Source organism: Heterodontus francisci, chromosome 12 (assembly GCF_036365525.1).
Source record: "Heterodontus francisci isolate sHetFra1 chromosome 12, sHetFra1.hap1, whole genome shotgun sequence".
NCBI classification, from domain to species: Eukaryota; Metazoa; Chordata; class Chondrichthyes; order Heterodontiformes; family Heterodontidae; genus Heterodontus; species Heterodontus francisci.
The window spans coordinates 78,613,587-78,640,661 of record NC_090382.1 but is presented as its reverse complement, the minus strand read 5'-3'; the positions used below and the strand labels follow the sequence as shown (position 1 = coordinate 78,640,661).

The following is a 27,075-nucleotide window of genomic DNA, read 5'->3' as shown; positions in this document are numbered from 1 at the left end:
CCCCCCTCTCTCCCCCCACCCCCCCTCTCTCCCCCCACCCCCCCCTCTCTCCCCCCACCCCCCCCTCTCTCCCCCCACCCCCCCCCTCTCTCCCCCCACCCCCCCCCTCTCTCCCCCCCCCACCCCCCCCCCTCTCTCCCCCACCCCCCCCCTCTCTCCCCCCACCCCCCCCCTCTCTCCCCCCACCCCCCCCCTCTCCCCCCACCCCCCCCCTCTCTCCCCCCACCCCCCCCCTCTCTCCCCCCCACCCCCCCCTCTCTCCCCCCACCCCCCCCCTCTCTCCCCCCACCCCCCCCCTCTCTCCCCCCACCCCCCCTCTCTCCCCCCACCCCCCCCTCTCTCCCCCCACCCCCCCCTCTCTCCCCCCACCCCCCCCTCTCTCCCCCCTCTCTCCCCCCTCTCTCCCCCCCCTCTCTCCCCCCCCTCTCTCCCCCCCCTCTCTCCCCCCCTCTCTCCCCGCCCTCTCTCCCCCCCCTCTCTCCCCCCCTCTCTCCCCCCCCTCTCTCCCCCCCTCTCTCCCCCCCCTCTCTCCCCCCCCTCTCTCCCCCCCCTCTCTCCCCCCCCTCTCTCCCCCCCCCTCTCTCCCCCCCTCTCTCCCCCCCCTCTCTCCCCCCCCTCTCTCCCCCCCCTCTCTCCCCCCCCTCTCTCCCCCCCCCTCTCTCCCCCCCCTCTCTCCCCCCCCCCTCTCTCCCCCCCCCCTCTCTCCCCCCCCCCTCTCCCCTCTCTCCCCCCACCCCCCCCTCTCTCCCCCCCCTCTCTCCCCCCCCTCTCTCCCCCCCCCTCTCTCCCCCCACCCCCCCCTCTCTCCCCCCACCCCCCCCTCTCTCCCCCCACCCCCCCCTCTCTCCCCCCACCCCCCCTCTCTCCCCCACCCCCCCCTCTCTCCCCCCACCCCCCCTCTCTCCCCCCACCCCCCCCTCTCTCCCCCCACCCCCCCCTCTCTCCCCCCACCCCCCCCTCTCTCCCCCCCACCCCCCCTCTCTCCCCCCACCCCCCCCTCTCTCCCCCCACCCCCCCCTCTCTTCCCCACCCCCCCCTCTCTTTCCCCCACCCCCCCCTCTCTTCCCCCACCCCCCCCTCTCTTTCCCCCCCCCTCTCTCCCCCCCCTCTCTCCCCCCCCTCTCTCCCCCCCCTCTCTCCCCCCCCTCTCTCCCCCCCCTCTCTCCCCCCCTCTCTCCCCCCCCTCTCTCCCCCCCCTCTCTCCCCCCCCTCTCTCCCCCCCCTCTCTCCCCCCCCTCTCTCCCCCCCCTCTCCCCTCTCTCCCCCCCCTCTCCCCCCCTCTCCCCTCTCTCCCCCCCTCTCTCCCCCCCCTCTCTCCCCCCCCTCTCTCCCCCCCCTCTCTCCCCCCCCTCTCTCCCCCCCTCTCTCCCCCCCCCTCTCTCCCCCCCCCTCTCTCCCCCCCCCTCTCTCCCCCCCCTCTCTCCCCCCCCCTCTCTCCCCCCCCCTCTCCCCCCCCTCTCTCCCCCCCCCTCTCTCCCCCCCCTCTCCCCCCCCCCTCTCTCCCCCCCCCCTCTCTCCCCCCCCCTCTCTCCCCCCCCTCTCTCCCCCCCCTCTCTCCCCCCCCCCTCTCTCCCCCCCCCTCTCTCCCCCCCCCTCTCTCCCCCCCCCTCTCTCCCCCCCCCTCTCTCCCCCCCCCTCTCTCCCCCCCCCTCTCTCTCCCCCCCCCCTCTCTCCCCCCCCCTCTCTCCCCCCCCCTCTCTCCCCCCCCTCTCTCCCCCCCCCTCTCTCCCCCCCCCTCTCTCCCCCCCCCTCTCTCCCCCCCCCTCTCTCCCCCCCCCTCTCTCCCCCCCCCTCTCTCCCCCCCCCCTCTCTCCCCCCCCCTCTCTCCCCCCCCCTCTCTCCCCCCCCCTCTCTCCCCCCCCCTCTCTCCCCCCCCCTCTCTCCCCCCCCCTCTCTCCCCCCCCCCTCTCTCCCCCCCCCTCTCTCCCCCCCCCTCTCTCCCCCCCCCCTCTCTCCCCCCCCCTCTCTCCCCCCCCCTCTCTCCCCCCCCCTCTCTCCCCCCCCCTCTCTCCCCCCCCCTCTCTCCCCCCCCCTCTCTCCCCCCCCCTCTCTCCCCCCCCCCTCTCTCCCCCCCCCTCTCTCCCCCCCCCTCTCTCCCCCCCCCTCTCTCCCCCCCCCTCTCTCCCCCCCCCTCTCTCCCCCCCCTCTCTCCCCCCCCCTCTCTCCCCCCCCCTCTCTCCCCCCCCTCTCTCCCCCCCCTCTCTCCCCCCCCCTCTCTCCCCCCCCCTCTCTCCCCCCCCCTCTCTCCCCCCCCTCTCTCCCCCCCCCTCTCTCCCCCCCCCTCTCTCCCCCCCCCCTCTCTCCCCCCCCTCTCTCCCCCCCCCTCTCTCCCCCCCCCTCTCTCCCCCCCCCTCTCCCCCCCCCTCTCTCCCCCCCCCTCTCTCCCCCCCCCTCTCTCCCCCCCCCTCTCTCCCCCCCCCTCTCTCCCCCCCCCTCTCTCCCCCCCCTCTCCCCCCCCCCTCTCTCCCCCCCCCTCTCTCCCCCCCCCCTCTCTCCCCCCCCCTCTCTCCCCCCCCCTCTCTCCCCCCCCCCTCTCTCCCCCCCCCCTCTCTCCCCCCCCCTCTCTCCCCCCCCCTCTCTCCCCCCCCCTCTCTCCCCCCCCCCTCTCCCCCCCCCCCTCTCCCCCCCCCTCTCTCCCCCCCCCTCTCTCCCCCCCCCTCTCTCCCCCCCCTCTCTCCCCCCCTCTCTCCCCCCCCTCTCTCCCCCCCCTCTCTCCCCCCCCTCTCTCCCCCCCCTCTCTCCCCCCCCTCTCTCCCCCCCCTCTCCCCCCCCTCTCTCCCCACCCCTCTCTCCCCACCCCTCTCTCCCCCCCCCTCTCTCCCCCCCCCTCTCTCCCCCCCCCTCTCTCCCCCCCCCTCTCTCCCCCCCCCTCTCTCCCCCCCCTCTCTCCCCCCCCCCTCTCTCCCCCCCCCCTCTCTCCCCCCCCCCCTCTCTCCCCCCCCCCTCTCTCCCCCCCCCCTCTCTCCCCCCCCCCTCTCTCCCCCCCCCTCTCTCCCCCCCCCCTCTCTCCCCCCCCCCCTCTCTCCCCCCCCCTCTCTCCCCCCCCCCTCTCTCCCCCCCCCTCTCTCCCCCCCCCCTCTCTCCCCCCCCCTCTCTCCCCCCCCCCTCTCTCCCCCCCCCTCTCTCCCCCCCCCCTCTCTCCCCCCCCCCTCTCTCCCCCCCCCCTCTCTCCCCCCCCCTCTCTCCCCCCCCCTCTCCCCCCCCCTCTCTCCCCCCCCCTCTCTCCACCCCCCCCTCTCTCCACCCCCCCCCTCTCTCCACCCCCCCCTCTCTCCACCCCCCCCTCTCTCCCTCCACCCCCCCCTCTCTCCCTCCACCCCCCCCTCTCTCCCTCCACCCCCCCCTCTCTCCCTCCACCCCCCCCTCTCTCCCTCCACCCCCCCCTCTCTCCCTCCACCCCCCCCTCTCTCCCTCCACCCCCCCCTCTCTCCCTCCACCCCCCCCTCTCTCCCTCCACCCCCCCCTCTCTCCCTCCACCCCCCCCTCTCTCCCTCCACCCCCCCCTCTCTCCCTCCACCCCCCCCTCTCTCCCTCCACCCCCCCTCTCTCCTCCCCCCCTCCACCCCCCCCCCTCTCTCCCTGCACCCCCCCCTCTCTCCCTCCACCCCCCCCCTCTCTCCCTCCACCCCCCCCTCTCTCCCTCCACCCCCCCCCTCTCTCCCTCCACCCCCCCTCTCTCCCTCCACCCCCCCCCTCTCTCCCTCCACCCCCCCCCTCTCTCCCTCCACCCCCCCCCTCTCTCCCTCCACCCCCCCCCTCTCTCCCTCCACCCCCCCCCTCTCTCCCTCCACCCCCCCTCTCTCCCTCCACCCCCCCCTCTCTCCCTCCACCCCCCCCCTCTCTCCCTCCACCCCCCCCTCTCTCCCTCCACCCCCCCCTCTCTCCCTCCACCCCCCCCCTCTCTCCCTCCACCCCCCCCCTCTCTCCCTCCACCCCCCCCCCTCTCTCCCTCCACCCCCCCCCTCTCTCCCTCCACCCCCCCCTCTCTCCCTCCACCCCCCCCCTCTCTCCCTCCACCCCCCCCTCTCTCCCTCCACCCCCCCCTCTCTCCCTCCACCCCCCCCCTCTCTCCCTCCACCCCCCCCCTCTCTCCCTCCACCCCCCCCTCTCTCCCTCCACCCCCCCCCTCTCTCCCTCCACCCCCCCCCTCTCTCCCTCCACCCCCCCCCTCTCTCCCTCCACCCCCCCCTCTCTCCCTCCACCCCCCCCCTCTCTCCCTCCACCCCCCCCTCTCTCCCTCCACCCCCCCCCTCTCTCCCTCCACCCCCCCCCCTCTCTCCCTCCACCCCCCCCCTCTCTCCCTCCACCCCCCCCTCTCTCCCTCCACCCCCCCCTCTCTCCCTCCACCCCCCCCTCTCTCCCCCCTCCCCCCCCTCCCCCCCTCCCCCCCCTCCCCCCCCTCCCCCCCTCCCCCCTCCCCCCCTCCTCCCCTCCTCTCCCCCTCCCCCTCGCTCCCCCCCCCGCTCCCCCCCCGCTCCCCCCCCGCTCCCCCCCCCGCTCCCCCCCCCGCTCCCCCCCCCCGCTCCCCCCCCCGCTCCCCCCCCCGCTCCCCCCCCCGCTCCCCCCCCCGCTCCCCCCCCGCTCCCCCCCCCGCTCCCCCCCCCCGCTCCCCCCCCCGCTCCCCCCCCCGCTCCCCCCCCCCCGCTCCCCCCCCCCCGCTCCCCCCCCCCCGCTCCCCCCCCCCGCTCCCCCCCCCCGCTCCCCCCCCCCGCTCCCCCCCCCCGCTCCCCCCCCCCCGCTCCCCCCCCCCCGCTCCCCCCCCCCGCTCCCCCCCCCCGCTCCCCCCCCCCCGCTCCCCCCCCCCCGCTCCCCCCCCCCGCTCCCCCCCCCCGCTCCCCCCCCCCGCTCCCCCCCCCCGCTCCCCCCCCCCGCTCCCCCCCCCCGCTCCCCCCCCCGCTCCCCCCTCCCCCTCTCCCTCACTCTCCCTCCCCCCCTCTTTCCCCCTCCCTCCCCCCCTCCCTCTCTCACTCTCCCTCCCCCCCTCTTTCCCCCTCCCTCCCCCCCTCTTTCCCCCTCCCTCCCTCCCCCCCTCCTCTCCGTCCCTCCCCCACTCTCCCTCCCACTCTCCCTCCCACTCTCCCTCCCACTCTCCCTCCCACTCTCCCTCCCACTCTCCCTCCCACTCTCCCTCCCACTCTCCCTCCCACTCTCCCTCCCACTCTCCCTCCCACTCTCCCTCCCACTCTCCCTCCCACTCTCCCTCCCACTCTCCCTCCCACTCTCCCTCCCACTCTCCCTCCCACTCTCCCTCCCACTCTCCCTCCCACTCTCCCTCCCACTCTCCCTCCCACTCTCCCTCCCACTCTCCCTCCCACTCTCCCTCCCACTCTCCCTCCCACTCTCCCTCCCACTCTCCCTCCCACTCTCCCTCCCACTCTCCCTCCCACTCTCCCTCCCACTCTCCCTCCCACTCTCCCTCCCACTCTCCCTCCCACTCTCCCTCCCACTCTCCCTCCCACTCTCCCTCCCACTCTCCCTCCCACTCTCCCTCCCACTCTCCCTCCCACTCTCCCTCCCACTCTCCCTCCCACTCTCCCTCCCACTCTCCCTCCCACTCTCCCTCCCACTCTCCCTCCCACTCTCCCTCCCACTCTCCCTCCCCCTCCCAGACCAGATGTAAACTTTCAGCTGGCCAGATCCTGGCCCATGTGCTGTATGTTAGACAATCCTATATTGTGAAGGAGATGGAGGCTCCAATGTGCATGTAGTTATCAGAAAGATGTGAAAACAGGCGACTAGTAATAATGGCAGTCTTCAGTACCTAAATATGGACAAGGGAATACAGTTTAATGAGAAAGGAAGGGGAGGATTTCTTGAATTATGTGGCAGAAAACTTTCTTCCCAATGAGGAAGGAAGCAGTACTGTATCTAGTTCTAGGAAATGAAGTTGATGGTGGAGAGACTTCTAAAGACCATAATCCAGGACAAAATTAATTATCGATTGGAAAAACTGGATTAATAAATGACAGCTAACATGGATTTGTTAAAGGCGTGTTTTGTCTGGCAAAGTTGATTGAGTTCTTCAATGAAATAATGTAGAGGGTTGATGAAAGTAGTGCAGTTGATGTGTGTATGGACATTTGATAGAAAGTGCAAAGTATTAAAGTTGTTAGCAAAATCGAAACTCCTGGAATTAAAGGAACAGTGGTCGCATAGACACAAAATTGGCGAAGAAGCAGAAAGTGAAGTGTAGCGGTGAACAATTGTTTATCAGATGGGGGCGAAAGTATTCAGTAGTATCTCCCAGGTATTATTAGGGCTACGGTTCTCTTTGATGTAAATGACTGGACTTCAGTAGAAGAGACAAAATTTGCAGATGACAGAAAATTGGGAAATGTAGTTAACACTGTGGCCATGGACTGATTAAATGGACAAACACATGGCAGATGAAATTAAATGCAGAGAAATGGGAAGCGATGGATTTTGGAGGAAGAATGAGTGGAGGCAATGTAAACTAAATGGGACAATTTTAAAAGTGATGCAAAACAGAGAGATCTGTAGTTCACATACACAAATCTTTGAAGGTGGCACGCCAATTTGATATACTTTCTTTCATTCATTCATGGGATGTCTGTGATGCTGGCTAGGCCAGCATCTATTTGCCCATCCCTGATTGTCCTTGAGAAGGTGATGGTGAGCTGCCTTCTTGAACCTCTGCAGTCCATGTGAGGTAGGTACACCCAGAGTGCTGTTAGGAAGGGAGTTCCAGGATTCTGACCCAGCGACAGTGAAGGAACGGAGATATAATTCCAAGTCAGAATGGTGTGTGACTTGGAGGGGAACTTGCAGATGGTGGTGTTCCCATGCAATTGCTGCCCTTATACTAGGTAGAAATCACGGGTTGGAAGGTGCTGTCTAAGGAGCCTTGGTGTGTTGCTGCAGTGCATCTTGGAGATGGTACACACTGCTGCCATCGTGCATCGGTGGTGGAGGGAGAGAATGTTGTAGATGGGGTGCCAATCAAATGGGCTGCTTTGTCCTGGATGGTGTCAAGCTTCTTGAGTGTTGTTGGAGCTGCACCCATCCAGGCAAGTGGAGTGTATTCCATCACACTCCTGACTTGTGCCTTGTAGATGGTGGACAGACATTGGGGAGTCGGGAGGTGACTTATTCACTGCAGAATTCCTAGCTTCTGACCTGCTTTTGTAGCCATGGTATTCATATGGCTACTCCAGTTTCCAGTCAATGTTAACCTCTAGGATGTTGATAGTGGGGGATTCAGCAATCGTAATGCCCTTGAACGTCAAGGGGAGATGTTTAGATTCTCTCTCTTGTTGGAAATTGTCATTGCCTGGTATTTGTGTGGCGCAAATGTTATTTGTCACTTGCCAGCCCAAGCCTGGATATTGTCCAAGTCTTGCTGCGTTTCTACACGGACTGCTTCAGCATCTGAGGAGTTGCGAATGGTGCTGAACATTGTGCAATCATCGGCGAACTTCCCCACGTCTAACCTCTTGATTGAAGGAAGGTCATTGATGAAGCAGCTGAAGATGGTTGGGTCTAGGGCACTACTCTGAGGAACCCCTACAGTGATGGCCTGGAGCTGAGATGATTGACCTCCAACAACAACAACCACCTTCATTTGCGCTAGGTATGACTCCAACCAGTGGAGAGTTTTCTCCCTGATTCCCATTGACTTCAGTTTTGCTAGGGCTCCTTGATGCCATACTCGGTCAAATGCTGCCTTGATGTCAAGGGCAGTCACTCTCACCTCACCTCTTGAGCTCAGCTCTTTTGTCCATGTTTGAACCAAGGCCACAATGAGGTCAGGAGCTGAGTGGCCCTGGTGGAACCTAAACTGAGCGTCACTGAGCAGGTTATTGCTAAGCAAGTGCTGCTTAATAGCACTGTCGATGACACCTTCCATCACTTTACTGATGATTGAGAGTAGATTGATGGGGTGGTAATTGGCCAGGTTGAGTAGGTTAAAGGGTCGGCACAACATCGTGGGCCGAAGGGCCTGTACTGTGCTGTACTGTTCTATGTCCTGCTTTTTGGGTACAGGACATACCTGGGTAGTTTTCCACATTGCCAGGTAGGTGCCAGTGTTGTAGCTGTACTGGAACAGCTTGGCTAGGGGCACGGCAAATTCTGGAGCACAGGTCTTCAGTACTGTTGCCAGAATATTGTCAGGGCCCATAGCCTTTACAGTATTCAGTGCCTTCAGTTGTTTCTTGATATCACGCGGAGTGAATCGAATTGGCTGAAATCAGATGCTGGGGCCTTAAGGAGGAGGCCGAGATGGATCATCCACTCGACACTTCTGGCTGAAGATTGTTGCAAATGCTTCAGCCTTATCTTTTGCACTAATGTGCTGGGCTCCCCCATCATTGAGGATGGGGATATTTGTATATTTGTGAAGCCACCACCTCCTGATAGTTGTTTGATTGTCCACCACCATTCACGGCTGGATGTGGCAGGACTGCAGAGCTTAGATCTGATCTGTTGGTTATGGGATCCCTTAGCTCTGTCCATCGCATGCTGCTTACGCAGTTTGGCGCGCAAGTACTCCCATGTTGTAGCTTCACCAGGTTGACACCTCATTTTGAGGTATGCCTGGTGCTGCTCCTGGCATGCCCTCCTGCACTCTTCATTGAACCAGGGTTGGTATCCTGGCTTGATGCTAACGGTAGAGTGGGGAATATGCTGGGCCATGAGGTTACACGAGTACAATTCTGCTGCTGCTGATGGCCCACAGCGCCTCATGGATGCCCAGTTTTGCATTGCTGGATCTGTGAAATCTATCCTATTTAGCACGGTGGTAGTGCCACAAACGCGATGGAGGGTATCCTCAATCTGAAGGCAGGCTTTCGTCTCCACATGGACTGTGTGGTGGTGTCTCCTGCCAATACTGTGATGGACAGATGCATCTGCGACAGGCAGATTGGTGAGGACGAGGTCAAGTATGTTTTTCCCTCTTGTTGGTTCCCTCCCCACCTGCCGCATACCCAGTCTAGCAGCTGCGTCGTTTAGGACTCGGCCATCTCAGTCAATAGTGGTGCTACTGAGCCACTCTTGGTGATGGACATTGACGTCCCTCACCCAGAGTACCTTCTGTGCCTTTGCCACCCTCGGTGCTTCCTCCAAGTGGTGATCAACATGGAGGAGTAATGATTCATTAGCTGAGGGAGGGTGGTAGGTGGTAATCAGCAGGAGCTTTCCTTGCCCATGTTTGCCCTCATGCCATGAGACTTCATGGGGTCCGGAGTCGATGTTGAGGACTGCCAGGGCAACTCCCTTCCTTTAGGGAAGGAAATCTGTGGTCCTGTATACCACTGTGCCACCACCACTGCTGGGTCTGTCCTGCTGGTGGGACAGGATACCCGGGGATAGTGATGGCAGTGTCTGGGACGTTGTAAGGTATGATTCCATGAGTCTGACCAAGTTAGGCTGTTGCTTGACTACTCTGTGGGACAGCTCTCCCAACTTTGGCACAAGCCCCCAGATGTTAGTAAGGAGGAATTTTCAGGGTCGACGGGGCTGGGTTTGCCGTTGTCGTTTCCGGTGCCGAGGTCAATACTGGGCGGTCCGTCCAGTTTTATTCTGTTTTATTGACTTCGCAGCAGTGAGATACAACTGAGTGGCTTGCTGGGCCATTTCAGAGGGCATTTAAGAGTCAACCACATTGCTGTGGGTCTGAAGTCACATGTAGACCAGACTAGGTAAGGACAGCAGATTTCCTTCCCTAAAGGACATTAGTGAACCAGATGGGTTTTTACAACAATCGACAATGGTTTCATGGCCATCATGAGACTAGCTTTTAATTCCAGATTTATTAATTGAATTCAAATTCCACCATTTTTAAAAAAGAATATTGGATCCTGGGATTATAAGTACACTATAGCGTAGAAGGAAGAAGTTATGCTAACCCTTTATAAATCACTGACATTACACTGTAGAAATGAGTTGTAGGCCTTAGAGGGTGCAAAGGAGATTTACTTGAATGGTACTTCAGTTATGTGAAGAGACTTGGATTTTTCTCCTTCGAACTGAGAAATATACTGGAGAATTTAATAGATATGTTCTAAACAAGGAAGGGTTTAAATAGAGTAGATGCAAATTGTTTCCACTGACAGGATGGTTGATAATCAGAGAGCACTGATTTTAAGATAATTCGCTGAAGAACTGGGTGGGGGAGTGCAGGGGAAATGGGGAGAAGGGAAATTCTTACCAACAAGTTCTTATGATCTGAAATGCACTGTTTGAAAGGTTGGTGGAAACAGATTCAGTCATAACTTTCAGAAGGAATTGGATAAACACTTGAAGCAGAAAAATTTGAATGGCTATGGGGAAAGAAGAGGGTCTAATTGGATATCTCTTTCAAAGAGCCGATAATGGCATGATGGGTTGAATGGCGTCCTGTGCTATAAGATTCTATGATTCTATTTATTGTCCAACCTAGTTCCACTGAGCAGGTAGTGGTGGGCCTTCATGAACCACTGCAGTTGTAGCGGTCTGATGCAACTGGCGTAGCTGACCAGACCACGTTAGAGGCATGTTAAGAGTCACATTGGTGTGGATTTACTTCCCTGAAGCATATTCGTGAATTGTTGGGATTTTACAAGAGTCTGGCAGCTAGACCTTTACTCTTGAGATTTTTAAAACTGAGTTCAAATTTTCAAACAGCCATGGTGGGATTTGAACTCTTGTTCTCTGGATTATTAGTCCAGTAACATAACCACTGTAGTACTGTGCCCGTACAATTGGAGTTGTTGGGGAAAAAAGCAGAAAGTTGTGAGTTGCAGTTGAGAAATGTTTCCGGACGTGACGTCCTTTCTGCCTGGTTGAGCCAAGATATATTGAAGCTCTCTTATCCACCTTCTGAAAGCTAAGGTTTATATAAGTTTTATCGTTTCTGTAGGCATTATCGGAAGCGATCTGCATCCCGAGGGCGTTCTGGAAGTCGCTCCAGAAGTCGTTCGCCTGCTGAGAAGCGGTCCAAACTTGGGGACGTCAGAGGTCGTTCACGAAGCAGGGAACGTGATCGGAGAAGGGATCGCTCTCGTAGTCGAGATAGGAAAAGGTCAAGATCACGGGAAAGAAAACGACTCAGGTGAGTAATGTTTTGTAAAATGAGGAGTGGTGCTGTTTCTTTACTGTGATGGGAAAGATTTCCACTGGTATGTAGTAGCTTCAAAACTAATTTTGTTTGGAAGTCTTAAGTCATTTACATTTTAGAGGTGAAGAACTAATAATGACTAAATGAGAACAGTTAAGTAACAAATCAAGTTTAGACATTTTTAGAATCCAGAACAGTAGGAAAATTGACATTACATTGATAGCGACCACAGCACAATATTTGATGAAATAGGAAGTATCCTGTTGGTGGATGATGAATCCAATAAGTAGCTTACTCAGAGTTTGATATACTTGTGTTATTTACTTAACCACATTTCTCTCTAAATTGCCACAGATCCTTTTCCGTTGCGTACCTTAGATATCCTTTTGAATTTTTTTAGTGTAAATAATTTAATCTAAATATGTTGACATCTGTACCCTTTATTTTAAACTAGACTGTTTTTATTTAGTTACAGAAGTTAAATTAAATTGTAAAGTAGTTGGTTGTTAAGTGACCTTTGGAGCAGTAGAAGCTTTAATATTTACAGTAGTATGCCCATACAGGACATTGTGTGCTAGTATTATTTATGGTATCCAAATTGTAAGACCCATTTATTTAAAATGAATCAATCTTTAATCTAATTTGACATTGCTAAATGGGTCGAATAATAGCTATATAAGTTATTATTGACTGGCTTTGCAGCATTTGATTTCTACACTACATAAACCCACTTAATGTGAAAGAATGGTTTATCTGTGCAATTTTGAGTTGTTGCACTGATTTCATTCATTAATACTTAGATCAGAGATGATGATTAATGATGGTGAAACTATAAATATGCATGTCCAATATTGTTACTGCTGATTCTATAAGCTATAAAATTTGTTTTGTTGCTACCTTTTAGTGTAGGATTTTTGAGAAGGCAGAAAAACTTTAATTTGCTTTAATTATAATTAATGGCTGGTATAAATGTAGAAAATACATTTTATAGATATGATTTAAAGCATAGGCACATTTTTAAATATGCAGAGAAAGAATTGCTTGGGCTACTGAAGTGAGCAGTTTTATCGAGAACTGGTTTGATCTACCCAGTGACCCATTATAACCTGTACAATCCCCCTGCTATTGCTGTTAATACTGGAATTTTTGGATTAATTTTATTTCTACTAGAATGGTGGCTCACATTTCTAGAAGGAAAGTTCCTCTGAAAGCAACAGCCTCCATTGGGAATACAATGATATCCCAATGTATATTCTGATAGATTGTGGCGTAGATTGCTGATTAATTTGTGCGGTTGCAGAGTGCTTTACTCAGCTCTCTGTCCCTTTGTCAACGTAAGATGTCCCGGAGCATTCATTGCACTTGGTAAATATTGATGACAATATTGAAATATCATAGTTTGCGTGAATATAGGTTTTTACTATGCATTAATGTGCACACCACTCTCACTCAAGGATTACATGGACTTCTTAAATCCATCCAGTAGTATAGAATGTACCAGATCTATGTTCCACATCTGTGATCAATCCGTTGTAGAACACTACAGCTTAATATTATTGGTGATTAAAATAACGTTTGATGCACGTGAGCTTGTGTTTGATGGTATTTAATGCATGATTCTTTCTTTTCTGCAGTAATTTTTTTTGGGTCAACATATATGATGTTCCATCCCTGACTAAGAGGTTGTTCGGCAACCAAACCAATGCCAACGTTGCTCTGAGGCTGGCTGCTACCAGAGCAGTGCCTGGTGATTGTCCCTCTTTCTTCTTGTTGTTCAGATGCTGTAGATTTTGATGTTGCTGTATAAATAGGAGGACTCCACAGTTTTAGGAACCTGGAAAATATAGCCGAACTCCTTAAAACAGCTGTGGTTATTGTCCGTAATCTGTAGAGCAAATAGCAGCAGTACTGAGCCCCTGGGGAAGCCAGGCTTCAGATGAATTTTTAACCCATTTCTTATATTCCAATGATGTAAAACTGAATATAACTTGGTTTTGACTGTGTGTTATTTTCCAATTTCTTTTCCAATTGTTTATTTAATTTTATCTTACACAGAATACCACAGAGATGCAGAATGTCAGTGGTCATATCAAAGTGAGTAGATAGCAACTTAAACTTTAAACTTAACCTTAGGACCTGGATTTCACGGTCAGTGGTGAAGCGACGGTGCTCGCTGCTGACCTCAAAGAAAGCTTCCCACAAAGATCTTGTGATCTCTGTGGCGTGGATTTCCCTTTTCCCGACGTCAGTTTGAATCTGGCGCCAAGTCAAGGGGATCTCCAGGCATCCAGCAACAGTGATGTCATCAAGCAGGGTAAGCAGCCAATCACATTGAAGTATTCTCACAGACAGCAAACCAGAAAGTAAAACGTACTGATTATCCTTCACTTTTCATTAAAATTTTAGAGAGTGAAATAAAACAGGAACATACACATGGGATTAAGATAGAAGCTGAAATATAATCAAATTTTTAAAAAATTACTTTAAAAATGTGATTTTTTAAAATCACAATGGAGAAATTTGACATTCCGCAAATATAAGATGGGTTTTTTGGGCCAGAAGGGTTTTCAGCAGTAATTATGAACATAGTACACCATTTAAAAACCCAGTTACACCTCATTCAACAAGGTGTAAGTTTTTCAAGGGTTTTTACAATGAGACTGATAGCGTAAGAGGTGTTTTGGGGGTGGGGTAGGGGGGAACTTCAACAGTGGAAAGCATAAATCACTGACAGCAGCTTCTGAATTTCTGCTTTTAACTGCACCTGTGCAGATTCCAGAGGCTGTTGTCAGTTTCAGAGGAGTAAAGACAGCGAACACGGACAGTTTTACCGTAATTACTACTGCAAGATCTGGGCCTAGGTGTTAGCATTGGCTCAGCGGTAGCACTCTCACCTCTCGGTCAGAAAGTTGTGGGTTCGGTCCCCATTCTAGAGACTTGAGCACATAAAGTAGACTGAAACTTCAATACAGTACTAGCGCAGTGCTGCATTGTTAGAGGTGCCATCTTTCAGATGAGAAATTAAACCGAGGCCCTGTCTGTCCGCTTGGATAGATGTAAAAACTTGCATGGCATTTTTCAAAGGCATGCAGGGATGTTTGTCCCAGTGTCTCAGCCAGCATTTATCACTCAACATCACCAAAAACAGATGATCTGGTAATTTATCTCATTGCTGTTTGTGGGACCTTGCCAAGTGCAAATTGACTGCTGCATTTGCCTACTTTACAACTGTGAATACGCTTCAAAAGTACTTTGTTGGCTGTGACGCGCTTTAGCATCCTAAGATCGCGAATAACACTATACAAATGCAAGTATCATTCAGGATATATTTTGTTTCTAACTTAAATTTAGTTTTTTGTTCTCTTAAGATGAAACTTTTTCAATGCAATATTGAACATGTATGTTGATTAATATATTTCTACAGCAGGGTCCTGTTCTATGCAATTGGTTGAGAAAGATAGAAAAAGCTATCTCTAAGCAGATTTGCATGTGATAGGAGTAGCTAATGCAGTACTAAATTGAAAGTCATTTGGGAAAAATGTATGCCTATATGCACTTAGATTTGACTATACAAGACCAATTTAAATAGTTTGAAAGATTCACATTAGGTTGTAGCTGTATTTGGCAGTAAGCTAATTATGTGAAGAACCGTGCCAAGATGATTAGCTCTTGTTTTCTCTGTCATTAAAATGTAAACACTTCCATCTTGTAGACGATCCAGGAGTCGAGAAAGGAGGAGATCTCGCAGTCGAGAAAAACGGCGATCGGTAAGCAGAGGTAGAAGTCGTAGATCACACTCTCAACCACGCTCTCGAAGTCGCAGTAAGAGCAAGGAGAGAAGGTATTGGATCACAAGATAATGGGTATTATTTAACAGTTTAGAATATCAAATGAAACAAAGACCAAAGTTTGTTCTTTAGTTGAAATTGCAAGTGGAATTGGGTGATAAACCCATGTGCAGGAGAGTTGATATGCCTCCAGTTGGAATGAGCCTCTCTCTTCTATCACTCAAAAGGGATGAGTTTTCAGTAATCATTAGCCTGAATCAATGGGCTGTATTGGTAATTCAATATCCTAACTATTTGGGCAATTTAAAAGTGTTAATTGCATATTTTTAATAACTAGTTGACTTTGAGAATCTTTTATTGCTCTACCTGCTAGTTTTAACGTGTCAATGACATCATGCTGGTGCTGGTCTGAAAAAGTTACTATTAAGTATATGGGAACCTATTTCTACCAAAAGTACACTTGATCATTCTGCATTCTCCACTAACGACATGAATCTGTCACTGATCCTGTTAGTTCTGAGGAATCATGTGCCTGATGCATATCATGGCCGTCCACAGATTCCTTACTGTGATTCTAGAGCTAATGGACCTGTATCTCCTTTACTAACAGGAATGCGTTCAATCTATTTTTAAAACTTTCACTACCCACTCCCACTGATCTGTTCTCCCAATTCCACCACCCTATCATTTAAAAATTACTTTTTTATTTACATTTGACACCCTTAACTTTGTGCCTTGTGAACACAACTTTTCTGCATCCAAGTTCTAGATATCTGAAAAATCTATATCAACTTCCCATTCATCCTTCTGTTCACAAATTGAAGTCTCAGGGTGGACAATCTTTCCTGATAACTCTGCACGCCAGATTCAAGCTTTATAGTCCTTTTCTGAGCACCCTACAGTAATGTATATGAGGAGGTAAGAAGTAAACTGCGTTTTCCCAGATGTAGCCTTAACATAGACTGATGCAACTTCAGTGTCACCCACCTTTGGTTTATAAATCACAAGTCTAGCTATACATTTCTAACATATTTGCTTTCTTGACTGCTTATAAACATTGAAGTGAAAGTTTAAAAAATACGAAAGGTTTCGAAAATGTTCTTGCATTCACTTCTTTCTCAACTCATGCATCTCTTCCCCCTCATTTAGTGGTTATAAAGTCACAAAATAAGTTAATAATTTCAGATCTTCCCTGCCGTCAGACACTGTTTCCCCACAGGTAAATGATCCTGTTAGGTAGGGAGTTCCAAGATTTTGACCCAGTGACGATGAAGGAACCTAACTGGTTCACTAATGTCTTTTATCACAGAATGATTCAATGCACAAGGAGGCCATCCGGCCCATCATGCTTGTGCTGGGTTTAAAAAAGGGAACCAGCTTTCCTTACCTGTTCTGGTGTATATGTAACTCCAGTCCCACACCAACATGGCTAACTGCCCTCTGACATGGCCTAGCAAGCCACTTGGTTGTATCAAACCTTGCCCCACCCAGTGTGAAGTGATTGAGCATTCGTCCACAACCTCGCTAGTTGGGTACAAGAGAGCAATGTTTTGCAGCAGGTTGATCTATCGTTTCCTCCTCACTCAACAGTTACTCAAAAGATGGCAAGCGACCTAAGCCAATCTAGATGACATATAAACTGCCTTGAATTGGGGTAGCAATGGGGCAATATAATTAACCTAAACATTTCCGGTAGTAATGGTAGTGGAAGATGTGGAAATCAGCCAGATTCTCAATCCTGTAAATTCTTTTGGAAGTTGTCTGGTGACAGCATAGTCAATCTTAGCTGTGATATTCCCCACAGCCAACTAGCACACAAATAGTGAATTTCTAGGCTTACACATGAAGAGTCTCCTGGAAAATCAGTTGCTGAAGTGGGTGAGGCTGAAGGCCTTTCACTTCTGGAAACTGACTTTGAATCTAGCTTTGGCTAATAGGATAAGATCTTTTCCATTGGCTGTACAGCTATTATGTAGAATGGGTTTGGTCAGTCTTAATTTAGTTCTTGCTAGACATGGGTCTACACCCAGGTGACACTAAATTGACCATTATTCACAGCATGGCAGTTGTGAGAAATGTGATTGCGGTTGGGGCTTCTGAGGTTCCAGTTGATCTATATGGTTTGGGCAAGACTCCATGGCTGTCCAGTATAATAGCCGAGGCGACTGTTCTTGGGTCCAGAGGTTTAAGAAGCCTTAATTTTAATCTCACAGCGTCATTGTTGAATAAATCCTAGATCCTTTACTTTCAGAAGTTTGAGTTATGTGCAGTTTAAAGAGCATTAATTTAAATGGCTTATGTGTCCCTGGCACTCCATGGTTTGCCATGTGTCCTACAAAGACAAAAAGCTTCTGAACTATTCTACATTGAGCTATGCTAGACTTGGGAGCACTGATACGGGTGTTTGAAATTATTGTTTATTAATACAAAAGCACAATACTGTGGATGCTGGAAGTCGGAAATAAAACAGAAAATGCTGGAAATACTCAGGCAACATCTGTGTACTGTGTGTGTGAGAGAGAGACAGAGTTAACGTTCTGGTTGCTGACCTTTTGTCAGTACACAAAAGGTCATTGACCTGAAACATTAACTCTGTTTCTTGCTCCACAAATGCTGCCTGACCTGCTGAGTATTTCCAGCATCTTCTGTTTCTATTTTAGTTTTTAAATTGAGTACAAAAATTTGCCAAGAAAATAGAATGAAGGAGTCATTGAGCTGTCATGCCTATGGAAGTTACTAACTCATGTTGAAATTGTTCAGTTTCACATCAGACTTATCCCCAGTATATCCATAAGATATGTTTTGTACATTTTACAGATCAAAATCTAAAGACCGTGTAGAAGTCACCAATGAGGCTGTCAAAGAGAAGAAAAAGGAGGAGAAAGATGACGACAAAGATGTCAGTGTAAGTGAAAGGTAGAAAGAAAGAAAGAACTAGCATTTAAATAGCACCTTTCACAACCTTAGGAAGTCCCAAATTGCTTTATAGCTAATGAAGTGCATTTGGAGTGTAGTCGCTGTTGTAATATAGAGAAACATGGCAGCCAATTTTCACACAGCAAACACCCACAAACAGCAATGAAATGTATGACCAATTAATCAGTTTTAGTGTTGGTTGAGGAATTAATGTTGGCCAAACCACTAGGTAAACTTCCCTGCTGTTCTTTGAATAATGCCTTGAGATATTTTACGTAGATCTGGGAGGGCATACATAGTCTCAGCCAAAAGACGGCACCTCTGACAGTTCAGGGCTCTCCTCAGTACTGCACTGAAGTGTCATCCTGGAGTATGCGCTTAAGTTTCTGGAGCAGGGCTTAAACCCACAATTAGATAATTAACTTGATGTTGCTTAGTAGAAATTGCTGGCGAGCTATTGGTGTGGCTACAATGGCACTCTTTTGGCCACGTGCACTGATATTAGATATACACTACACACAATACGCACTGTACTTGTAGATCTACCACCATTCAATGCAAAACTTTGCAGTCTTTCTCCTTTACCAAAGTTTGAAATTCTAGCTTGAATTTATCAGACACATTGCATCTTTGTGCAGCATCAGAGTTTCTGTCCAGCAATTGTGAGCAGTACTTTAACTTCATCAGAGTGATTGCTGAGAATGTTGACTTGCATGATACAGGCCAAACCCACCCCTGCTCTCTGTGCAGAATGTGGTTGGATGCTGCTTTTCATTTGCGTTGACCTGCATGGTTAGAGCTACTCGTTATTGATTCATCTTGCTTTCTTCTGGCCTGATGCGTTTATTCTGATTGGTTGAGCTGACTGTGATGACAATCCCCACCACATAATGGGCTGGATTTTGTATTCCCGCCACCAGGAACGGTGACGGGCATGGAACATGATGGCTGTTCCCCACAGGATCTGAGGTGGGCGGGCATTTTACATATTCGTAGTGGCAGTCCCCCCCCCAATCACATGGTGGGGCAGCCTCAGCGACACCATTCATGGTGTCACATGTTGAAGGAGCAAGTGCTGGTGCCATTTTTAAAAGGCCAATTTAAAAGGCTCTGCAAACAATACAATGTAATGCAGAGTTCACCCCCCCCCCCCCTCACCAATACTCATCAGAGTGCAGAGTTCATTCCCTTCCCCCCATACCTATCAGAGTGCAGAGTTCACCCCTTCCTCACCTGAGTGGCACTAGCTTTCCCTAGATGGGAAAGTGAAGGCACGTGTGTGATGCTCGTCACACTGAGGATCGGGAACTGAAGGTAAGATTGCTGTGGTTTGCATTTTAATTCATGCAAATGTGTTATTTAAATATGCTAAGTCAGGTCCCATCGCAGATCGGCTAAGGGGCCGCCACGGAGGTTCCCAGCCGCCAGGAAGATCAGGTTTGACAATCACAGTGTCGCTGCCGCTCCTATTTTCCGGTCCCCTGTCACAGTACCTGACTTTAGGCTGGGAACAAAATCCTGCCTAATGTTGCTAGTGTTATCATGATGCTGCAGTCTGCCCTTTTTCACCTGTGTTGTACACCATTTTAGCAAGTGATCAAGGAAATAAAGCATACAAAAAATAAGTCACTTGCATGGTCTGATTGTCATGTTGCCATTTTAGCAACGAACGCACAAGTAGGTTAAAGTGCACGTGCATATGCCATGTGATTGTGAGTACTAAAATTATGTGGCCAGTAGTGATGCCTATTATTTATTTTTTGTTTACATATTCAGAAATACAATTAGTCACATCTGGATTCCCAGTTACCTACATGTGGCTGGTGCTAACTAATGATATAGTACTATAGTAATAAAGGTGGGGTTAAAGTGTGGCGAGTCGAAGAGACTTAGCAGTTGGCAGGAAAAAAGACAGAAGCGCAAGGGGAGAGCCAACTGTGCAACAGCCCCGACAAACAAATTTTTCTGCAGCACCTGTGGAAGAGCCCGTCACTCTTGAATTGGCCTTTATAGCCACTCTAGGTGCTGCTCCACACACCACTGACCACCTCCAGGCGCTTACCCATTGTCTCTCGAGATAAGGAGGCCAAAGAAGATAGTAACGAGAAAATGAGTACCTGAACAAATTTCTCTGCCGTAGTGAACTTAATTAAATTTAACTTTTAAAATCTCTTGAATTCTCATAGAATTTTGAACAGAGCAAATTGGAGGAAGAAATGAGAAAGCGGAAAGAACGAGTTGAAAAATGGAGGGAAGAACAACGCAAAAAGGTTGTGGAAAATATTGGTGAAATAAAGAGAGAACTTGAAGAGATGAAACAAGGCAAAAAATGGAGCCTTGAGGATGATGATGGTAAAAATTAATAGGTTGTTTATGATCTTAAACAGTGCTTCATGTACTTTGAATTGCAGTGACTATTGTTGCATAGGCAAATATGGCAACCATTTTATGCACAGCAAGATCCCACAACCAGTGAAAAAGGTAAATGACAAGTTAATCGGGTTTTGATAATGGTGGTTGAGGAAGAATATTGACTGTCTTGGTGATGTCAGTTGAGGGACACATGTTGGCCAGGACATTGGGAAAGCACCCGTACTCCGCTTCAGCTAGTGGCAGGGAATCTTCTACTAACTGAGCAGGTAGTTAAGCCCTTGATTGAACATCTCATCTGGAAAATAGTGGTTGAGGCAGAAACGAGGTCAACATTCAAGATTAAATTGGATTAGTGGAGGAAGGAAAAGAGGTTGAAGAGATATGGAAACCGGTTGGGTAAACATGATTTAAACTGTTTGCTTGCATGGAGGATAAATGTCAACTTGAACTGGTTGAGTTGAATATTGTTCTCCTATATATTTCTACATATTAAGTACTGCTGCCTCGCACTGTGGGAAGTGAACCATAGGCAGCTGATGTCTAGTTGGGCTGCACAGTTCCCTCTTAAACTTGGAAATGCCACTGTTTTCAAGGAAACTAGAGCACCCGGAATATACAGTGTTGCATGCACATCCAATCTGTTTGTGTCTAGCTCAGGGTTGAAGTTGTGCCAGAAAATAAGGTTACTTCAAACCACATTGTCATGTTATATTATTTTGGGGCACTTGTACTTGGTATGAACACAGTGCTGCTGTAATCCGTAGCAACTATTTGATTTGATGTTGAATCAGAGTGCTTTTCACTTGCTCTGTAATTTTTACAACCAGGTATAATGCTCTGGGTATAATATTGACTTGGAAGTCATAGTAACAACCTTCAAAAAGCACCCTATCACATACCACTGCAAATTTTCCACTTTACCTAGGCATATGAAATAGAAAAATAGAAATCATTGTGGATAAGTGTGAGGTATTACATTTTGGTAAGAAAAATAAGGACGTCACATATTGGTTGGAAAATAAGAATCTAAATAGGATACGGGAGCAAAGGGATTGGAGAGTGCAAATACACAAATCACAAAGTAGCGATGCAGGTTAGTAAGTCCTTTAAAAAGGCAAACCAAGCACCAGAATTTTATTTCTAGTGAAATATAATTGAAAAGTAGAGAGGTTATGCTAAATTTGGATCGAGCCTTGGTTGGAGCACACTTGGAGTACCGTGGACAGTTTGGTCGCCATATTATAAAAAGGATATAGAGGCACTGGAGGGGGTGCTAAAAGATTCACAAGGATGATATCAGAACTGCGAGGTTATACCAATCAGGAAAGGGTGAGCAAGCAAAAGAGAAGGCTGAAAGGTGACCTAATAGAGGTCTTGAAAATTGTGTAAGATTTTAATAGAGTAGACACAAGGACAGTGGTTCCACTTGTGGGGAAGAGCAAAACTAGAGGCCATTGTTGCAAGGTAGTCATCAAGAAATCAAATAGGGAATTCGCAAGACATTTCTTTACCCAGAAATTGGAGAGAATGTCGAACTCACCACCATGGGGAGTAGTTGAAGTGAATAGTATATGCATTTAAGGAGAAGAGAATGGAGGGTTGTGCTGATCGAGTTAGATGAGGAAGGATATGCAGAGGCTCAAGCGGAAAAGGTCCGTTTCCGTGCTGGATGTGCTAATTAAGATTGCCGACTGTGTTGAATTGTGGCTAATCTTGTTCTCTGAGCTAAGATGAAGAACAAGTTTCATGGAGAATGCCCCAAATGCTTTTGACTCAGGACTCTTGCAACTGAAGGTGAAAGAAAACTATTAGAAGGGAATAAACAGTGTATTAATCCATACTGTCTAATTCCCATGTCTTTAACTTGATTCTGATCTCCATAGTAAGGTTTTTTCCTGGCAGTTTATGCTGTATAACACTTCACTATTATTGATTTATGTATTGGCTGTGTATGTAATTTAAGTGTTAGATTTCACTTTTTATTTGAACAGATGATGAAGATGAAATCATAGAGGGTGAAAGGAAAGAAGAAGGCGACGATGACAATGAAGAATTGGATCCATTAGATGCTTATATGGAAGATATAAAGGAAGAAGTGAAGAAATTTAACATAGGAAGTGTGAAAGGAGGAAGTGAAAAGGTAAGGTTATTTTTATAGAAAGTCTCCCTTTCAAAGAGGACGATTTGCTTTAGTGTTATTAATGCTGGTTCAAACTACTCAGCTGGTTCAAACTTGCCGATGCTTTCCCAGTTTCTTGTTAGCTGAAAATGTTTGCTTACTTTTTAGATAAATCTTGAATTTGCCTTTAACAACTTATATCTGTAAAATTGGTCCTTTGCTGGAACTCCAGGTGAAGTATCTCATGGAAACTTGGTTCCTGCTCTTATGTGAAGAGTCTAAAACAGCTTAATCATCTGGCTGCATGTTTCCAGTTTCAGTTGACTATGGATAGACATTGGAGGTAGTCCAGAGTAATTGGACAGGCTAGGCTTATATCTGCTGGAGTTTAGAAGAGCAAGAGGTGACTTGATTGAAACATATAAGATCCTGAGGGGTCTTGACAGGGTGGATGTGGAAAGAATTCTTCCTCCTGTGGGAAAATCTAGAACTAGGGGTTACTCATTTAAGCCAGAGATGAGGAGAATTTTTTTCTCTGAGGGTCGAGAGTCCTTGGAACTCTCTTCCTCAAAAGGCAGTGGAAGGAGAGTCTTTGAATATTTTCAAGGCAGAGGTAGATAGATTCTTGATAAGCAAGGGGGTAAAAGGTTATTGGGGGTAGGTGGGAATATGGAGTTGAGGTTACAATCAGATCAGCCATGATTTTATTGAATGGCGGAGCAGGCTTGACAGGCCAAGTAGCCTACTCCTGCTCCTAAGTCATATGTTTGTAATGTCTGGTGGGGACAGCACATCTCTCCTGAGTACTAAATGCAAAACTCCAGGATGATAATTGCATCTGTCAGGCAAAATATAAAAAAGCTTTTTTATTCTTAAAATAGTGGTGATATTTCCATTCTATGTAATAACTGAGGTAAAGATATGGTGAAATGGTGTTGAGTGCAATAATCTCTATCATGAGATGCTTTTCAAACTACAGTGGAAGCTTGTTTATCTGCAAGAATTTTTGTTGGAGTCAGAAGTCCAGCAGGAACCAAGGTTTGGTTTTGCAATAACCATTCAAGATGCAATGTGCACAATCAATTGATTTTGTATATGATAGATCTTTGATCCAGGTGGTTAAACATATATCTAGAGGTGCAGTACCTGATGGAATTTACCATCCCTGTAGCTCTGATATTCTGAAATCAGTGGAGTCGTGGTTTCACGTCCAGGAGACCAGCAGGAGTCCGACTGATTTTCTGAAAGAATATCTTATTTTTAAGTTGGAAAAAACTTGTTTTGGTAATCCAAATGGATCAGTCAGAACCGTAAAAATTCATTGCATACAACTCACTATGTAGAGGAGGATTCTAAATTGTCCATGAGCAGTCCATTCTACTGTATACCAGTGTGATACATTGAATGTTATACCATTACCTAAAGGACATATCTGCTAGACTGGGTATGCGGCAGGTGGAGAGGGAACCAACAAGAGGGGAAAACATACTTGACCTTTTTCTCACCAATCTGCCTGCCGCAGATGCATCTGTCCATGACCGTATTGGTAGGAGTGACCACCGCACAGTCGTTGTGGAGACTAAGTCCTGCCTTCACATTGAGGATACCCTCCTTCGTGTTGTGTGGCACTACCACTGTGCTAAATGGGATAGGTTTCGAACCGATCTAGCAATGCAAAACTGGGCATCCATGAGGCGCTCTGGACCCTCAGCAGCAGCAGAATTGTACTCACCACAATCTGCAACCTCATGGCCCGGCATATCCCCTACTCTACCATTACCATCAAGCCAGGAGACCAACCCTGGTTCGATGAAGAGTACAGGACAGCATGCCAGGAGCAGCACCAGGCATACCTCAAAATGAGGTGTCAACCTGGTGAAGCTGCAACACAGGACTATCTGTGTGCCAAACTGCGTAAGCAGCATGCAATAGACAGAGCTAAGTGATCCTGTAACCAACGGATCAGATCGAAGCTCGACAGTCCTGCCACATCCAGGTGTGAATGGTGTTGGACAATTAAATAACTAACTGGAGGAGGTGGCTCCACAAATATCCCCATCCTCAATGATGGGGGAGCCCAGCACAATCAGAGCAACAGATAAGGCTGAAGCATTTGCAACAATCTTCAGCCAGAAGTGCCGAGTTGGTGATCCATCTCAGCCTCCTCCTGAAGTCCCCAGCATCACAGATGCCAGACTTCAGACAATTCGATTCACTCCACGTGATATCAAGAAACGACTGAAGGCAAAGGCTTTGGGCCCTGACAATATTCCGGCAATAATGCTGAAGATCTGTGCTCCCGAGCTGGCCGTGCCCCTATCCAAGCTGTTCCAGTACAGCTACAACACTGGCATCTACCCTGCAATGTGGCAAATTGCCCAGGTATGTCCTGTACACAAACAGCAGGACTAGTCCAACCCGGCCAATTACCGCCCCATCAGCCTACTCTCAATCATCAGTAAAATGATGGAAGGTGTCATCAACAGTGCCATCAAGCGGCACTTGCTTAGCAATAACCTGCTCAGTGACGCTCAGTTTGGGTTCCGCCAGGGCCACTCAGCTCCTGACCTCATTTCAGCCTTGGTTCAAACATGGACAAAAGAGCTGAACTCAAGAGGTGAGGTGAGAGTGGCTGCTCTTGACATCAAGGCAGCATTTGACCGAGTATGGCATCAGGGAGCCCTAGCAAAACTGAGGTCAATGGGCATCAGGGGGAAAGCCCTCCGCTGATTGGAGTCATACCTAGCGCAAAGGAAGATGGCTGTGGATGTTGGAGGTCAATCATCTGAGCTCCAGGACATCACTGCAGGAGTTCGTCAGGGTAGTGTCCGAGGCCCAATCATCTTCAGCTGCTTCATCAATGACCTTCCTTCAATCAAGAGGTCATTAGTGGGGATGTTTGCTGATGATTGCACAATGTTCAGTACCATTCGTGCCTCCTCAGATACTGAAGCAGTCCGTGTAGAAATGTAGCAAGACTTGGACAATATCCAGGCTTGGGCTGATAAGTGGCAAGTAACATTCGCGCCACACAAGTGCCAGGCAATGACCATCTCCAACAAGAGAGAATCTAACCATCTCCCCTTGACATTCAATGGCATTACCATTGCTGAATCCCCCACTATCAACATCCTAGGGGCTACCATTGAACAGAAACTGAACTGGAGTAGCCATATAAATACCGTGGCTACAAGTGCAGGTCAGAGGCTAGGAATCCTGCGGCGAGTAACTCACCTCCTGACTCCCCAAAGCCTGTCCACCATCTACAAGGCACAAGTCAGGAGTGTGATGGAATACTCTCCACTTGCCTGGATGGGTGCAGCTTCCACAACACTCAAGAAGCTCAACACCATCCAGGACAAAGCAGCCCGCTTGATTGGCACCCCATCTACAAACATTCACTCCCTTCACCACCGACGCACAGTGGCAGCAGTGTGTACCATCTACAAGATGCACTGCAGCAACGCACCAAGGCTCCTTAGACAGCACCTTCCAAACCCGTGACCACTACCAACTAGAAGGACAAGGGCAGCAATTGCATGGGAACACCACCACCTGCAAGTTCCCCTCCAAGTCACACACCATCCTGACTTGGAGCCATATCGCCGTTCCTTCACTGTTGCTGGGTCAAAATCCTGGAACTCCCTTCCTGACAGCACTGTGGGTGTATCTACCCCACATGGACTGCAGCAGTTCAAGAAGGTAGCTCACCACCACCTTCTCGAGGGCAATTAGGGATGGGCAATAAATGCTCGCCTGGCCAGCGACACCCGCATCCCATGAATGAATAAAAAAAAAAATTATCCCAGTGATATATTATTTGAGAGGAAAACATCACTCATTAGTGTTTTATGCTCATCAGGTTCAGCTAGTTAAATGAATGATACTGTCTTTGTTATAAGCAGCCCTGCTACAGTTTTCCTCATTGTATCTGTGTCCAGCATTTGTAAGTAATACCATGTTTTTCATTTCCAGAAATCAGGTGCAACTGTTATGAAAGTCATGACTGTGGTGACTACCAAAAAACCATATTCTGACATGGAGAAAAAGAAAGGAGAGCTGATGGAGAATGACCAGGATGCAATGGAGGTAAAAAAGAACGCTGGAAACATTTCAGATTTTTTTGTGTTTGCAATTTGAAATTCAAACTCAATTCAAACTCTTCTAGTTGTGTTTACAAATGTAGTCATTTTTGTCTTTTTTAAACTGAGCAGTATTCCTCAGAGGAGGAAGAAGTTGACCTTCAGACTGCACTTACAGGGTATCAAACTAAACAGAGGAAGCTACTAGAACCTGTGGATCATGGAAAGATAGAATATGAAGCCTATCGAAAGAACTTTTATGTTGAAGTTCCTGAACTCGCTAAAATGACTACAGACGGTTAGTATTTACAATGCTGGCAGGTGGCATTGCATCTGAGATGAGTATCCTGCCATGTTTTCCTTTGTGATTTTTTGGAATACAATCATGAACAGTGATCAGTTCCTTGGGCAGGGGACATAGCTGTAATAGAACACCCACATACTTCTTTTTTTTTAGTTTACATGCTAAATGTGTACGAAGAAATTTATAGTCAAATTTTTGACAGAACGTTTAACTTTACTGACTGATGTCTGCATACCCTGGCCCAGTTATCCCCTGCTGTTAACTTCCACTTCACCTGATGACTACAGTTGTTTTTGCACAGGCTATCAACTAAAAGTTCATATCCAGCAGTACAGTCTGTTGTGGTGTTGGTTGAGGGCTAAATGTTGGCCTGGATACTGGGGAAACTTCCCTGCATCTTTTTGAATAGATGTGACCTCGGTTTAACGTTTCAA

General features: G+C 49.6%; 1 protein-coding gene across 1 annotated transcript in view; it reads left to right on the top strand.

Moving 5' to 3' along the window:
- The window catches only part of ddx46 (DEAD (Asp-Glu-Ala-Asp) box polypeptide 46), a 99,735-nt gene that overhangs the window by 6,119 nt on the left and 66,541 nt on the right, over positions 1–27,075 (top strand). Inside the window, exons 2-9 of the mRNA XM_068043702.1 lie at positions 10,862–11,053; positions 13,115–13,153; positions 14,772–14,900; positions 17,665–17,752; positions 19,950–20,115; positions 22,128–22,276; positions 26,231–26,344; positions 26,470–26,635. Of these exons, the coding sequence (XP_067899803.1) occupies positions 10,862–11,053; positions 13,115–13,153; positions 14,772–14,900; positions 17,665–17,752; positions 19,950–20,115; positions 22,128–22,276; positions 26,231–26,344; positions 26,470–26,635 (1,043 nt within the window). The remainder of the gene's footprint in view (positions 1–10,861; positions 11,054–13,114; positions 13,154–14,771; positions 14,901–17,664; positions 17,753–19,949; positions 20,116–22,127; positions 22,277–26,230; positions 26,345–26,469; positions 26,636–27,075) is intronic.